The 16951-nt window shown below is 32.0% G+C and overlaps 2 protein-coding genes across 2 annotated transcripts in view; both read left to right on the forward strand.

The window, feature by feature from the left end:
* LOC117108872 (two pore calcium channel protein 1-like) overlaps positions 1 to 10492 on the forward strand; it is a 21613-nt gene extending 11121 nt beyond the window's left edge. The window contains exons 7-19 of the mRNA XM_033251034.1: positions 1287 to 1403; positions 2032 to 2314; positions 2858 to 2914; positions 3939 to 4010; positions 4254 to 4326; positions 5249 to 5353; positions 5886 to 5957; positions 6386 to 6475; positions 7024 to 7115; positions 7760 to 7806; positions 8084 to 8152; positions 9916 to 10021; positions 10455 to 10492. Of these exons, the coding sequence (XP_033106925.1) occupies positions 1287 to 1403; positions 2032 to 2314; positions 2858 to 2914; positions 3939 to 4010; positions 4254 to 4326; positions 5249 to 5353; positions 5886 to 5957; positions 6386 to 6475; positions 7024 to 7115; positions 7760 to 7806; positions 8084 to 8152; positions 9916 to 10021; positions 10455 to 10492 (1221 nt within the window). The remainder of the gene's footprint in view (positions 1 to 1286; positions 1404 to 2031; positions 2315 to 2857; positions 2915 to 3938; positions 4011 to 4253; positions 4327 to 5248; positions 5354 to 5885; positions 5958 to 6385; positions 6476 to 7023; positions 7116 to 7759; positions 7807 to 8083; positions 8153 to 9915; positions 10022 to 10454) is intronic.
* A 6207-nt stretch (positions 10493 to 16699) lies between these two features.
* Positions 16700 to 16951, forward strand: part of LOC117108873 (two pore calcium channel protein 1-like) — a 12882-nt gene continuing 12630 nt past the window's right edge. The window contains exon 1 of the mRNA XM_033251035.1: positions 16700 to 16825. Within this exon, the coding sequence (XP_033106926.1) occupies positions 16780 to 16825 (46 nt within the window). The 5' untranslated portion in view covers positions 16700 to 16779. The remainder of the gene's footprint in view (positions 16826 to 16951) is intronic.

The following is a 16951-nucleotide window of genomic DNA, read 5'->3' on the forward strand; positions in this document are numbered from 1 at the left end:
TGGCTGATGGACATTGTGACGTCATCATATTGCCATCTGAATTCAACAAACTGAATATTTTCGATGACCTCATTTTAACAAATGCGAATTTGAGCGTATCTCGCTTATTCTTGATCGATTGTCTTCCAACTCTCTTTCCAATTCTCTTTCATATATGTGGCATTTTTTACATTTTGATGACGTCATCATGGCCAAAATATAGGGATTTGCTTACCCCCCTCATCTTTCTTTCGTCAAGCCTTTGATGACCCCATAATCACCTTAATTAGTCGTGATTTCTGAATCATATTTAGTGGGTATAAACTTCAGGTCATAGTTAAATGTTATGTACATTATATTTTTGTGCGCGCGTAATAACGCGAGCGTTCGCGTGCGTCAAAATTAATATATATTTTATATCATGTCTTTTTTTTAATCAGTTATACAGTAGCTCCTTAGGATGAAAGGTGACCCCTAACTTTTATTACATATTCTGAAAGCACATGAGTTGTAGATATGATTTTATATATCATAATAGCTGATCGGACATTGTGACATCATCATATTGCCATCTGAATTTTTTTTAAATAATTATTTCTTTTATCAAAACGTTGATGACGTCATATCATCTTAACCATTCGTCATTTCTGAATAATATTAAATAGGTTATACATCAGGTCAAGGTGTAATGTTAGGTATCTTACTTTTTTGTTTGTGCGTCTTAACGTGCGCGTACGCGTGCATCAAAAATTACATATGCTTATAATTATGCCTATTTATAATCAAATATAGCTCCTTAGGATGAAAGGTGACCCCCAATTTTTATTACATATTCTAAAAGCACATGAGTCACCATATTGCCATCTGAAGTAAAAAAACTGAATTTTTATATATGAGAAATACTATGAATGATCATTACTCCTTCACCAACAGGCGTTTGTCAATGAAAGTTGATACATATATATCTCATATCAGGAGACAACAGTGACATTAAGATGCGTACGTGCGTCATGACGTGCGCGTACGCATGAGTAAATCTTTTAAAATGCTCAAAATTCTTTTTTAACAAACTAAATTAGCGTATTTTGCCATTATCAGCATTTAAATATTGTTCAATCCGCACCACGCACACTTCCTCGTGGGTCAAAGTGCGGCGGATCACCTTCCTTCAGTGACGAGTTCAAATCTAGTTGTTATTATTGTTAGCAGGGCATATTCCCATTGGGGAACTGTATTGTTTTTAGTAACCACTGTTATATGTATTATCATGCTTACATTTCTTGGTTATTTTTATAATTTGTTTTTAGCTTCTTGCTGTTGTATACGACACGTTTACAGGAATTGAGAAGAATAAGTTTAAGAAGCTATTTATGCACAAAAGAACAGGTGCTGCTAAAGCGTTTCGTCTGCTATGCAGTCGCAAGGTATGTATTCTCCTACTTTTCCCGGTTTTACCTTTTTAAAAATGTGGTCTGTAGAATACAGTAATAATTATGTATTAACTTCGATGACATTATAAAAAAGTAAATACGTTTAATAAATAAAAATAAAAAAATAAGAAGTATTTATTTTAAGTTTTATGTTGCCTGACATACTGTACATAAGAAGAAGTAGTAAAGATTATATAATATACATGTTATAATATACCATTGATTATAGTAAGATTATGCATTGTTTTATAATACACACCCAATAGCTCCTTGTTTTATTAGGTTATTATTATGTATGTATAATTTTATGTAAAGATGATCAGGGAAGGAAAAGCCACTTGATTGTTCTCTTTTGGGAATTCTCAAATAATAAAAATCTTGTTTTTAATGTATTTTTATGTATGCTTTTTGCAAAAATATAGAATTAAAATAAATGAAATTTCCTTCTTTCTTGTAATGTGCTCAACAAGACAAACTGGGGCTTCTTGATGTCTGTAAGCCACCATAGCTGTGTTCTTGCTTCTGCAAATTCTTTTCTCACAGTTCTAACACAATACAATACAAAACAGTAATTATGAAAAATATTTTGATATTTTCATTATAATTATTACAATCTCCACAGCACTACGGTAAACTCAGCTTCACTCATTTCCAAGGCCTTCTGCGTTATTACCGGCCGAGTTTGAAGAAACATGCTATACTGCTGGCATTCAAAACCCTTGATAAATCCGAGTCAGGAATTCTCAGCCTAGATGAGTTCTACGATGTATACGAAGTAACTAGACTGAGCTGGGCGTCAAAACGAGACCAGAGACTTTGGTTTGAGAACCTTCTAAGGCCATTGGATTGTCCATTTAGATGCATTTATCGACTTGTAACTTCCAAAGTTTTCAACGTCTTTATTTGTAAGCATTTTTTAACTATATTTGTCATAAAAATAGCAGTGGAGGTCTTGTTTGGTGTTTAAGATCTGTTTTATTTTCCTTAATAAACATTTTTTTATTTTCACTGAAAGTGACTACATACCAGAAATTCAAGTGTAGGGCACTATAAAAATGTGATAATATAGTTATTAAAAAAAATAATCATAATAGTAAAATGAAAAAATAAAAAAATGATAAATAATAATGATGTTATTGCTTAAAGTAAACAAAAAGATTTAAGATTAAAAAAAATAACTTTAAGTCATCTAAACATGTTATGTTTTCCAACGCTTCTTTTCTATTCTATTTCTCTTCCAATGCGTTTATTATCAGTCTTTAAAGGACTTGCACAGAATGTGCTCAGCATACTCAAACTTTTTTAGCTGCAATCTTTGCCTTAAGAATGCGTAACTTCTCCAAACAGTTCCAAAATCTTGACAGTTAATTTAGGAGTATAAATATGTATGAATATTATTATTCTTATAAACAATAACTTGTATATTCTATTATTGATATATATTACAGACTTAGTGATAGCTGCCAATGGCATCCTGTTTTTTGTGCGAACCATCCTCATATCACGTAAGTCAGCTAGAGTGTCAGGTTGTTGTGCCATTGTTAGGACCATGTTAGCCAGTCTGATGTTAGCCAGGCTTCTGACCAGTCAATTGTTAAAAGATGATGTTAGCCATGCAAGTTTGACCAATCAAATGAGACAATGACCCTATACTGACTATGACTATATATTACCTAACCAATCGGATGATACTATGGCCCTTACTAATTATGGCTGTAGTAGTATGTAACCAATTGGATGAGGCAATTGCCCTGATAGATTATGGCCCTATAAGTTCACTAATTCGATCAAGAAACAATGACCTTTCCAGACAAATAAGTTTTTTATAAGATTACATTGAGTCAATGTTATCCGTACATAAATTATTATATTGTTCTTTATTTGTTTTATTTTCTTGAATAAATAAGAAATGAATAGGTGAAGAAATAAATAGATTATTAGAAACAGTGCACACATGTAAGAACAAGTGGTGGTAGAATCATATCAAGCTCTTTAACAAAATTTGTTGGAAAAGTGTGCTTCTGGCCATTCTTCGCAACCTTTCACTATCAAGCACCTGATAGTGAGAGGTTGCAGAATCAAGCTCGAGTGTATATCATTTTTGTAATACATTTTTTTATTAACTAAATTTTTTTTTAAATACCATATCGTTACATGATTTATGTGTATCTTATGATCTTTACATTTGATTTACATCATTTATTGTAATTCATGTTTATTACTCAATGCTTGCTCTAACTTAATCCTACGATTGTTAAATTTTCAAATCCTTTAAATCTTCTGGTTGAAATACAGAGCTTAAAGCTTTGTCCACACTGTCAAATTTTCTTTGACAAGAAAAACGATTGTATGCCCATATATAGTCATGATGTGGCTATATATGGTCATGATGTGATGTAATCATGACCATATTTAGGCATATCGCGTGGTTTTTGTCGGAGTTCAGTCTAGGCAGTGCTTTATACTGGATCTGTTTAATAATATCTGCCACATGCTCATTATAATATTCTCATTATTTTATTTATAAAGATAATCATGATTCTGACTACATTAAAGAACAGTTAAGCCAAGTGACCTGGTATGACTGGTTATTTGTTGGCAGTAAGTACATTTTTAAATTTATTGTTTAAAATTTTCTATAATTATATTAATACCATATTTGCATATTTAAATATTACCTGACTATTATATATCTCAAATTAATAGAACGTTCTTTTAACGTACAAGTACATTTTCTTTGTTCTTTTGTTACTTTCTTAGTGAAAGTTGTTATTAATATTGTTATTAATATTGCTATAATTACCATTAGTATTGTTATCATAATCACTTTTATTATCTTATTAGTTTATGGTGCTGAGTGCCTCTTAAAAATAATTGGCTTTGGTGTAAAAGGCTACTTCAGATCTGGATGGAATGTGTAAGTTTGTTTCACAAAATTGAATGCATTCTAATGATAGCGTGACTTATTTTTTGGGAGGTTCGTTTCTGTGGAAAGTGGACTCTTTGGCTTGTATGATCTCCGATACTCTGGAGAACATTGTAAATATGTCTACGAATATCAATTTTTCGTTTTTAAATGCAACCTTCTCCAGTTTTTGGGCGGTGTGTCGTAACCCCCTTAACCCCCTCCGCCCCACGCTGCGGGCCTGTAATAGTAATAGCAGTGGTGGCAGCAGTAGTGGCGAAAATAGGTTATAGTAGTAATAATGACTATAGTAGTGGTAACTCAGGGAATATCTTTTGTGTTTTTTTCCCTTAATTTCATGTTATTTCCCCCTTAACATCATTTTTTGTAATTGTTCTCTAATTTCTCCAATCGTCTAAGTTCTCTTTAAGGTAGTTTTTAGTAACAATAATAATAATAATCATCATCATAATAATAATAAACTAATATGTTTTGGTGAGTTTACCATTAAATATTTTTGAAATCTGAAGCTTGGTCCAGTCTATCAAATATAGTCATGATGTGCCTATATATGGTCATGATGTGATGTCATCATGACCATATTTAGGCATGTCACATGAGGTTTGACAGTCTGGACAGGTCTTAGAATCTTAGAATAGGAATAATAATATTGTCATTTGTTGACTTTTGTAGCACAAAACAATAAGCAATTGCTTTATGTTGAAGTCTAACTAAACACATGCACAGACCAAATGTAAATGAATTGGAGGGTGGCAAAAAATGACCTAAACTTGACCAAAGTAGCAGGCTCACAGATTATGGCAGGCAGGAAATTCCACAATTGTAAAGCAAAAAGCTTCTCCCCGTAGGTCTTAAAATTTATTGTTTAAGATCAAAAATATTTATGATTACAATCTTGTTTTTCTGTCATCAGCTTTGATTTTGTAATCACCGTATCAGCCATCTTCGGTGTTTTGACAACCATTGTTGATACCGACCTTTACTATGTGGTGGTGCTAAGGCCTTTAAGACTGCTAAGGTAATGAATTATGTATTTAATCAATCAAATAAATCAATCAGTCATACAAAATATGTAACATACCAAATCCTGTGGAATGCGTGGTGTTCAAATATTTCTTTCAAAGACAATAAATGTTTTTGATCTTTTAGTCTTATTTATTAATTTATGTTCCATAATTTTTGTTTAAGAGTTTGAAAAGGAGAAATGTTAACTTTTAATTTTTTTTATTTCATTTATTCTTCTCATAAAACAGCAGAAAAGTACAACGATTCACATAAAAAATGACAAGGAGACAGGAAATCCAAAAAGAAATCTAAATCAACTATCCAGTGGATTACTACAGATATATATTGATGCAGGCTCAATATTATCACAAAATATATAATATACCATAATCAGCCCTTAAAATATTCAAATGAAAAACTGAATACTTTATACATCAAGTTCTACTGTAGTCTGAAAAAACTATCTTCATTCACTCTACTTTGCTTATTTTTGTGTATATATACTTACTGTACATATAGGTATTCATATTTTTTTTATAATACAGATTATTCAAAGTAAAGAAGCGTTACCGCGATGTCTTGGCAACATCCTACGTCTTGCTTCCAAGGTTGTGGAGGTAGGCATATTTATTATAACCAAAGGGTCCAATTGTCTTTTCCTGTATTTTACCTTTCCCGATTATCATAACAAGCATTCAAAACATTAGAAAAGAAAGCCCACACACTTAGAAATTGCCTAAACATTCCAAAACTGTGTTATGCAGCAGTAGAGGTGTCTTTTGTTATACATCTGTTATATTTTGTTTCATGCTTGTTATATTTGTATATCTGTTATAGTTTTGTTATGTATTTGTTATATCTGTTATATATTTATTTTTGTTGTATATCTGTTATTTATTGTTATATATTTGTTATATTTTTTTAGACCTTATTTATATTTGTATAGCTTGTTAGTGTTATATTTTGTTATATTTTATTATAATTGTTGTATCTTTCCCTATATCTTTGTTATATTTTGTTATATCTTTTTTATATTCTTTCACAGTGTTTGCATTGTGCTTGTCATCATGTATTACTTCTACGCGATCATTGGAATGGAACTCTTTCATTACCTTCCACTGGAGAACTGTTGCCAGTAAGTTATTACTTTATTATATAGGTAATGAAAGTGATAAATAATATAATTATTGTGATTAGATTATAATCAGTATCAGTGTTGTAGCCCCAACTTTTTAAATGTAATGTAAAGGTAGGCAATTAACCTATAACTTGCAGCATCATTGCACTGAATTGCATATGGTGGTGATCAGTGGCATCATAGATGACATAGATCAGAACAGTGGCTAACCCCCTACTCTACTGAAAGATACACTGGGTCCTTTAAAATTCACATGAGCCAGAAATGTACACAAGCCAGAAATGTAACTGGGTTTCATGTTTTGAGATTTATCCTACTTGGTTCTACCAACCGAACTGTGAACGAGAAGAGTTTTAAACCAGTTCTATTGTTCGGGCTATGTAGGTTGTGGCGGCCCTACTATACCTCTTCAAAACCATTCAATTGTCCAACATTTTCTGTGATGACTTCAGTTTTTTCATGACAATTATTCTGAATCTAGATCTGTATCTGGTTTTTGTTTCTCATACCATTATTTCCAGTAATGATATTTCTTTTTTTTTTAGGAATACGTCTTTTGCTAATTACTACAGCAATTCATCTCAATTTATGGAATTTTTTTATTTAAATAACTTTAATGACATTATATATAGTTATGGTAAGCATTTTTACTTGTTATCAATTTTTTAGATTTTATTGTATAGAAATTGACATTTTTTATTAACTGTACTTGAGGTATAATTGAATAATTGATTAATAATTTGTAGAACATCTATAATATAATCAATATGTTCATCTAGTATTTGACAATAAGAAGCATGCGTGGCATGGTAGTAAAGCATTAGGCTTCCATCCTGATGGTCATGAGTTCTAGTCTGTTCCTAGTCACATTGCTTGTGTTTAAACAAGACATTTAATATATAAATTTGCCTCTCTCCAACTCAGTAATGTAACTGGTTACATAAGGATAGAATGGACTGTAAGGAAATATGTTTTTGACTAAATTACATGCATGATTATAGGAACTGTAATGATGCCCTTGAGCTGAGGGCTGCATATTGTGTATGGTGAATTCTGTATCCATTTACTACAATGTTTGCCAATAGAGACTCGGGTACTATGTGATATCCATTCCTGCTAACAGAACATAAATCACTGCACTTTCGGTTTGGGTGTGAAAATTCTTATAAAATAAAATTACATTTAGAACAGGGAACAGTTCCCAGATTTAGAAAAACATGCCAAAGGAATGCTATTCATTTTACATGATAAAAAATAAATATTAATATTTTGTATTTACAGTAACCTTATTTGAACTCACCGTTGTAAACAACTGGCATATCACTATGGTAATTATAAATTCATTTCATATGTTTTCCTTACTACTTCTGTTGTAAATTGTTTGGTTCGTTGCTCATGGATAACATTTCCAGCTACCCCTGAAGCTGATGCTCGGATCCTTGCTTAAAAAAAATAAGCAGTTCACTACTCAATTCAAGACCCCCTTTTGGACCTTTGTGTTAAAAGATTGATTATTTGGTTTTTGCAAAAGTGGTCTCGAATTAAAGGGGTCTCAAATTGGAGGTTGCACATTAGAATATTAAAACATTTTTAAAATCTTTTTAGAGTGGTGTTGCCGAAGTGAAGGGTGAATGGAGCAGAGTCTATTTTATTGTGTTCTATCTCTCAAGCATGGTACGTTTTGATTGAAAAATTTATCTAATATTCTTTTTGTGAAAGTTTGTTTATTTATTTATTTTACTATGTTTTAAGAGGGTAACTCTTACAGCACCTAGAAGAGGCCCTCTGTGTACAGTACAATAATACAATACAAAAAAATGTACAAGAAACGAACAAGAAAAAATAAATAAGTAATTAAGTAAGACACCAGGCAGCAGAAAGCAACGGAATAAGAAGAGGATTAATGAATAAATTTGAAGTGGGATTTTAGTTGTAATTTCAAGAATGAGAGAGTAGAATCATTAAAGAATGAGAGAGAGTTCAGGAGAGTTGTGTAGCAGGTGCGGATCCAGGATTTTCCCTGACCTTCGCACAGATGGAGTGGTCCTTGCAGTGGTGGATCCAGAAATTCAAAATAGAGGTTGCCCAGAGCGGAACCATCACAGACAGACACCTCACCCCACCATGGTTGTGGCTGAGGTAAGAAAAATTAAGATTACACCGCCTCTAGATGGCCGGAAATGGCACTCTCATGATTTGAATATAATTTTCAGTTTTTTCTCCATTAAAAATAATTTTGATATATTTACGGGGGCCCGGGCCGACTGGGTTCCCCTAGAATACGCCACTACATGGGGGAATACTCTAACGCTCAGGTGAACTAGGTTTTTAAAACAAATATTGTTTATTACAGAATTTCTATAAAAAGATAAATGAACAGATTCTTGAGAGAAAGAGAGAGATAGAGGACTTTATGGTTGTTATACAAGATTACTCTGAAAATTTATTCAATTCAATTATTCAGAAAACATCCGGAACAGAGAAGTAAAATGGTACAATAACTTTAAAACAACAGAACAGTTTCATTAACACGGACAATTTCATCACATAAACCAGAATAATTGAAATAAAAACCTAGGAAAAATTTTACAAATTCTCAAAATAAAAAATTCAATCAAATCAATAAAACACCACTTTAACACTTAAACACACCATACAACAACCAATCAAAGACGGATTATTTTACTTGATTCAAATTTCTTTTTGCACTTTGATTCCAGTTGAAATATTATAATTATAACTATTGTCATTCCACGTAGTCAAACAAAAGTCTATCATATGACAAAATTCAAAATTCATTTAAAAACTGAAAGTTAAAGTTTTCTTACAGTTATGTTTTAGACACGGGTTGGAAAGTGCATTTTGTAACTCTTCATTTACAGTATGTGCAATCAAATGTAACCTGTGTAAACACACTGAAGTTTGAAGCAGTTTTTGTTTCAGTTGTACTATAATACTTATACATCAAAATTCTATTGCTTCCAATAGTTTAAAGGAAACTTATTAATAATAATTAATGATAATATGTTATAATATTATTATTATTATTGACTGGTTTGAGGCCGAAGGCCAAGGATTGTCAAGTAGTGAACTTAGTCACTATTCAAAGTGACATGTCCCTTCACAAGACAAATATAAACACAAGATGCTCTCATTATGAGTTGTTTTTGTTGTGAGAAAAAAATCCTGTTACTGTGACAGGATTAGAACCCAGGATCCTGGAATTGGAAGGCAAGCATCTTAACTACCAAGCTGTTCAACTCTATAGATATATACTATTCTAAAGTTATTAAATGTAAAATAATAATAATTTGTATTACATTTTAATATTTTATGACTTTATCAAAGTTTTGTGCAAAATTTCACATAAACAATTTTAAATTTGTTGTCTTTAAATCTTTGTAATTGTCTTTTATTGTTTTATTTTTTTTTTTTAGGTGGTTGTTACCATAATTGTTGCATTCATCCTTGAAGCATTTATATTTCGGATGCAGTATAAATACAACAGAGGGAACACCACAGAAGAGAAAGATAATACAAATGGTAAGAATTCTTCTATGTGTTCTTTGTTTATGAATGTACCTGGGAATGTACTCCTTTAATGTAATCCATACTGTAAATTGACTGGCAGCTGGCACAGTAGCGTTCCTGCACTTGTATAACACATCTATGTTGAGGTGTATCTAGTTTAATAATTAGCTTTATAAGACTAGATGTGGTTAACCTCATAAAGCATTGTTTAATTATATATATTATATGAATATAAAGTAATACCTTTCCTTTAGTTTTGTTTAACTTGTAATTTTTGTTTTGGTTTTCAAGTTATCATTTTTCTGCTTTCATTTTAGTTCCAGGCTACTCTATCATTGTTTTTAATTTACTTTTAGTTAATTTTGCATTTTACATTTGTAAACATTTATATACCATTTCCTTGATATTTTATATTAAGGTGAGACTATTTTTATACCTTTTTTAGTGAACCATCCGATCGCCAAAAATGGTGGTTTTGAATAAGAAAATTATTATGTTTTTGGCCATTTAGCGCACCATCCGCTAAGAAAAAATTAGAAGTTTCATTTAAAAAAAAAAAAATGTGTGTTTTTATTATTGCTTCCCCTTCGCTGAAATCTCTAAATAAGATATATATTTTTGTCTTATATGAATTTAAAGCATTTATCAATCTCTTCATTACACTGTTTAATTCATTAGTACAATCTTATTTTTATTTTCTCCTCCGCGTAGATGGTTTTTGGCAATCTCATTATTACACTGTTTAATTCATTAGTTCAATCTTATTTTTATTTTCTCCTCCACGTAGATGGTTTTTGGCAAAACCATTTTGCTAAATGAGAGATCAAATGTTGTTTTGTTTTTTTCCGCCCTCCTTTGATAATCTTTAAAAAGGTAAGTTTGCTAAACAAGGTATAAAAAAGTCTCGCCTAAGTAAGGGTTATGGAGTACATTGATGATCATGTGATTGATATATCATATCATGTGATGGAAATGTCACATGAAATGGCAGTGTCATCACATATAATAATAAGTATGCATATTTTCAAAAAGCATTTTATTTTTTTCCAATGTGTTGGTAGTTGTGGTATTATAATGTTTAAATCAAATTAAAATTTTAAATATTTTCATAAAATAATTTTAATGCGGTTCTTCACTCCTTTTTTGCATTTAAAATGCGAAAAATTAAAAAATGATTACATATGATGTTACACAGGATTGGATTAAAGAGAACGACAGAAAGCTAGGCCAAGAGCTCCGAGCATTCCTTGGTGAGCAGTTTAACCTACAATCAATGAGGCCCTCTCCTGAAGGTAGAGATCGCATGGACAGTCCAGGGAACAACTCTGCGAGTGGATCACAAAAGGCCCAGATTACTGTTCATGCTCACCATCCCACCATTGATCATGAACAATCGCAAGTCATATAGCAAGAATCAAAGTGTGGATTCTTGCTTTTTGAGTTGAAGCCGGTTTCTTAGCCAATAAATGGAAAATAAACTTTGAACTAAATAATACATCTGCAAGAAGTGGCGCAATATTATCACTTGGTAGGACAACATAACTCAACAGCAGGACATCTTCATGGATAGTCAAACCAGTGCCTTTGTCAAGAATGAATATAGTTAATATATTCTGTCATGGATAATGACAAAATTAGGTAAACACATGTGCCTGGCCACTTGCAACTTGTCATAGCCTTTGTCCACTATATGGCTCCCATTTGGCTGGTGTTAAATATCAAGCTAAGTACCTGAAAAGTATATAAGTCAAGTTCATTACAAATATGTAGCTGTTTATATTTTCCAGTGTACATTGTTTACTCAATATTCATCATAATTTTGTGTGTTACTTGTTTCCCGTATCTAATTTACATTCCTTGCATTGTTTGAATGAATTTAAAGAGTAAATTTGGAAAAGACAAACCAAACCAGTCACTCCTTGTAGAAAAAAATATTAAGTTATTAATACAAAGTTAAACAGTTAAATAAGAGCTATGAAATTGTAAAAGAATCATTCAAATCCAACATTTTGTTATGAAGTAACAAGAATTTAAACATACAGCTGTTTAAAGAACAATATTTGAGAAATCAGCCATAAAGTTTATGATTTCTGGCATTTTTAAATCAGAAACCATCAGCAAATCATCAAAAATTGTTGTTTTAACATTGAAAATGTTGAAACTAATAACATAGCATGATGTATAGTTATATGGTTAGTTTAGTGCAATAAAATATATTTTAAAAATTTTGACATTCCAACATGTTTTGACCATTATCTCTGACACACGATTTGCGACGAGTGACTGGTTTGGCTTGTCTTTGCCACAAATATCTATCATCCATAGTAATATATTATTATTTATGTATTAACAAGTTAAATAAAGATGTATTCCTTGCTGACCCGTAAAACCGGGGCATTGACATTTAAAATATTTAAACCAAAAAATAAATAATTCCTGGCCAATTAACAGACCAATAAATTAAATCATTCCTATTTTCTTTGCATATAAAATTTTAATTATTAGGATATCTATACAAATATTTATATAGTAAGAAGTCTATGAATAAGCAAAAGCTAAATTGTTCGAATCAGTGTACGGGGCAGATGCAGAGATGGCTGAAAGTGGGGCCTATCAAGATAATACTACCCTACGGGTCCGAATTCATGCCCCCACAAAATTTTTTGTGTTGCCCGAAAATAACCTCTTAGGCGTTTTTGGCGATCAGTTTTTTCTTTTTCTTTCTTTCTTATTTTTTTATTTTATTTTATTTAATAAGGCACTCTGATCACTCTGCTCCTCGATTAACTCTGCCGCAGGTCCAATTATTAGACAATAAAGGAGAATTTAATCTTTTTTTAATCCAACACATTTCCCCATGTAAAGCCTGTCTTCATTGTTTACTGTTTTCCATCTCCATTGTCCTTCTCCAGGTGTTGAATGATATCTTTAAAATAATGAGAAAATCAATGTTTACATAGAATTTTTTTTATTTAATGCAGGCAGGATACAGTATGCCTTTAATCTAACATAAATACTCAGCTGTTGTATTGTTTTTTACATCAGCATCATTTAGTCTATTCACAATCCATTATATTCATGTCAGTGGTTTTACGAATGTCATTGACAGTCAAGTTAATATAAGCAGATTTCCAACCGCAATCTTATCATTGACGTCAGTTTCAATGTGGGGACATAAATCAGTCAAATGTGGACTTTTCTATGTGTATTTTGCGCACAACTGTTAACAGAAATTGTTGGACATATTCTTTTATCTAGTGTAGTTACAATATGTTATTGTTATAGTGCAATATTTTTTATGATTAAGTGATATTTCCAGAACAATGGTCACAAGTAGCTCCAGTCACTAAGCCTCGTAATGAGGCTCTGTTTATATAGAGCATCATGTGTATATGGTAAGTCGTGTTAAGTAGTTGCCAATTATTATGATTATGTTCACTGTTGGCAGTTGTTGGCAAATGTGCCCAAATGAATTGAAATATATTATTAATTACTTACCTAGAATGCTAAAAAGCCAGAAGTGGTACATACATCAGTTTTTCTTTCAAAGATGTTTTAACATTTATCATTATAATCATCATCATTTTCACTATCATTATCATCATCTTCACCAACACCATCCTCATCATTATCATCATCCTCCTCATGTTCTACGTCCTCTTCATCTTCATCATCACCATTATCATTTATAGATGTACCAGATGCTCCAATATCCAATTTGTGCTGTCCATGCACAGAAATACTAAATACAAACCTACACTATCAAATATTTGTAAAACTAATTAATGTATGTTCAGAACAAAATCAGCCTTTATCTGATGAAGGATTTTGTTTAATCAGATATATTTTAAACACACTGCGTTAGGGTCCTGCTTATAGTGGGCGACACTCAAAGCGAAATTGTCATTAAAAACGATCTGATGTGTGCGTCACGTCACATTTCATTGATTGATGACTGTCACACAATGTGTGCCTTGCTTTAAAATCATAGTCCATTAGATATTCTTTTTTGGTGGTTCTTTTGTCTTTTTTGTTTTGTCTTTAAAGATAAAATGTTATATATTATTTTATTGAATCAATTAGTAAATATATAGTACTACTGTATTGTTTTATGGATTACATTAAGTAAACACAGTCTATTGCAAGCCAAGTAATAAACAAGTTATAATTTTAATACAGTAATAATAACAAAATTATAATAATAATAATGACAGTAATGTGTTATTTCTACGGTTTCCCCCCTCGTTTGGTTCACCATTCTGTTCAGATGAATTGAGGAGAAATGTTCATTTGTTTCTTTAAAAATATATGGATAGATGGATATTAGAGTGAATAAATACATGAGTGAGTGAGCGAATGAACGAATAGATGGGTGGGTGGATGGATGGATGAAATGCATGGAAACATGATAGACGGATGAATAAAAGAACAAGTTGTTGGAGAATTAGGTTCCAAACTTTACCTCAGTTAGTAGTGACATTCCTTTATGTTTATTAACATTCACCAAACATAGTTTCACGTGGACAGTTTGTATATTTGTACTGGGTTTTAGGTCAGCAAAATTAATTGATTATATCATAGTTGGCCTACTTAAACACTGTCTATCATTCTTATAACCTAACGATTTTTTTCAAAGGTGATCAAAGGTTATTTAATTATCAAGTAAATAGCCTGTCATTTTATTTGTAACTAAATTTTTTACATGATTTTTTTTTCAAAGATAGATAAGATTGTCTTGCCCATTGTGTTACGTTCCCTTTTAGTAGTCACGTGATAATTTGATAGTCACGTATGTTAAATTTTTGAAAAATATAAGTATAGTAAGTAATAATCCGTCAAATACGTTATGTAAATCTATTCAGTCAAACTGGTGTTCAAATTAGGTGTGTTACTTATCTATCGTATTCAGATCAAACATAGTCAAGATTCTTAGTCTGGTTAAAGTGTATTGATCATGAACGTGTTGTGCTTTGCTAGATCCATGCTTACAGGTTCAGCTTTCTTCTGGAACTTGTTACGATATGATAATATCTTTTGAATTAATGTCTACAAATGTTGAAATGAGAGATAGGCTATTTTAAATGATGATTATGAAAGATATGTTTGTGTGTACAATAATATAAAGAATCAAAGACAATATATGATTTTATTTATTTTTTAATAAAATGTTATTATTGCTATACAGCTGTATGGAAACATGTACATTTCGTAGTTGATGCTTTATTGTGGTTGTGATTGCCTCATTGAACACTAATATCGGAAGATCAAAGCAAAGTAAATTGAGCGTGTTGGTGGTAAGTGGGTGGGGGAGGATGGGTGGCAATACGGTAGCCAGGTGCAGACCCAGAGATGTCCAAAAGCGGGAGGGAAGGGGCGAAAGTGGGACCGAGACAATACAACCCTAGCTGAATTTTTATGTTCTAGAAGCCCGAAAATAACCGTTTTTTCTTTTTATTTCTTAATTTAAAATTTTTTTTTTTACCTTCCAAAAGGATGGGCCGGGGCCTGGCCCGCCCCCCCCCCCCCTTAAAATATCCGGTCGCCTCTCTCTGACGAATGAAGCTGATATACTCTGACCCTCCAATTTTAATAGAGTTATGAGATCGGTACAAGAGGGTAGCATACTACAGTATTCGATTTAAAATTTATATCAGGAAAAGTAAACGTAAGTAATCTGATGCTACCTTATAAGGATTGCCAAGAATTTAAAATCTATGAAGTGGCTCTCTTGAAAGAAGTAATGAATAAGGGATTTAGCTGGAGACCCACAGTAGCAGTACTAATGAATAAGGGATTTAGCTGGAGACCCACAGTAGCAGGCGGTAGTCCTAATGCAGCACTACCTCTGAGGAAATTCAGTAGACCTCCGTCGATTGGAAGACATCTGCTTTTTACGAAGAGTTTACTGTTTTGGGCACATGTATAAGTACATGAAACCCAAAGATGTATATGGGCATATACCTGACAGTTTGAATGGAGAAGATAATGTAGGCCTATGTATAAGAATCGATTTGTGATTTGGTGGTTAGGATGCTAGCATCCCATAGTGCTGGGTTTAAAATTTTTAGTTATGTTTCCTCAAAACCAAAAAAAAAAATCCACCATCTATGCCAATAACGAGACTTAGCTTATTTATATATCGTCGCTCATATCAAAGTACCTGTAGACTGTTAGTTCGTGAAAACAAAAAAGTAAGTGCGTATCGTTTGTGATGTGAACGACGATTATATATAGGCAATCGTTATTGTGTAGGTCCATGAAGTTGTGTTGTAAAAATTGTCGCTTACTCCTATAAAAACAGAATATTCTCATTTTGCAATAGTTGACCCATGTTCCTAAATAAATTTATCACATTAATAAAAATTAATTAATTACACTTTCCCCACACGCTCTGAACACTACAGTATAACGCAATTTTATTCCACGGTACTATAACATGTTTCTACGGCCGTCGACGATAGTACCGGTTATTATTTTTTATTATTGAGCAAAGGTAAACATGATCCTAGACCTTATGTACACTTTGGATCCAGATAGGACCCACCTGTGTGTATTTCAAATATTAATGATGACGAATGTGCACATCATTCCCTGATAAGATAATTTTAATATCTGAATGATGGTTGTTGAGAAGCAGGGGAAAACCCCTTGTACACTGTCCATGAATTTCGGGGACTACAAACTAATTCTCTTACGATACTCGCGTTCAATTGCTCCAGTGGGTTCATTTTAGAGACCAGATTGTTTTCGAGTTGGAGAATCTCGTCAAAATGGAGGAATATTCTTCTTTAATGTCTAATGAAAGTGCCGCTTCAGGTAAGTTTCCCAAATAGTATATTTTGCTTTTGATTAACTATCAAAATTCTGCCTGGCTATTCAAATATTCATGAAACAAATTCTCATGGCTTTAATTGGTCTCTCTCATCAATTTAAGTGCTGTCT

Source organism: Anneissia japonica, unplaced genomic scaffold (genome assembly GCF_011630105.1).
Source record: "Anneissia japonica isolate Jap-2015-1 unplaced genomic scaffold, ASM1163010v1 scaffold2617_len527014_cov191, whole genome shotgun sequence".
NCBI classification, from domain to species: Eukaryota; Metazoa; Echinodermata; class Crinoidea; order Comatulida; family Comatulidae; genus Anneissia; species Anneissia japonica.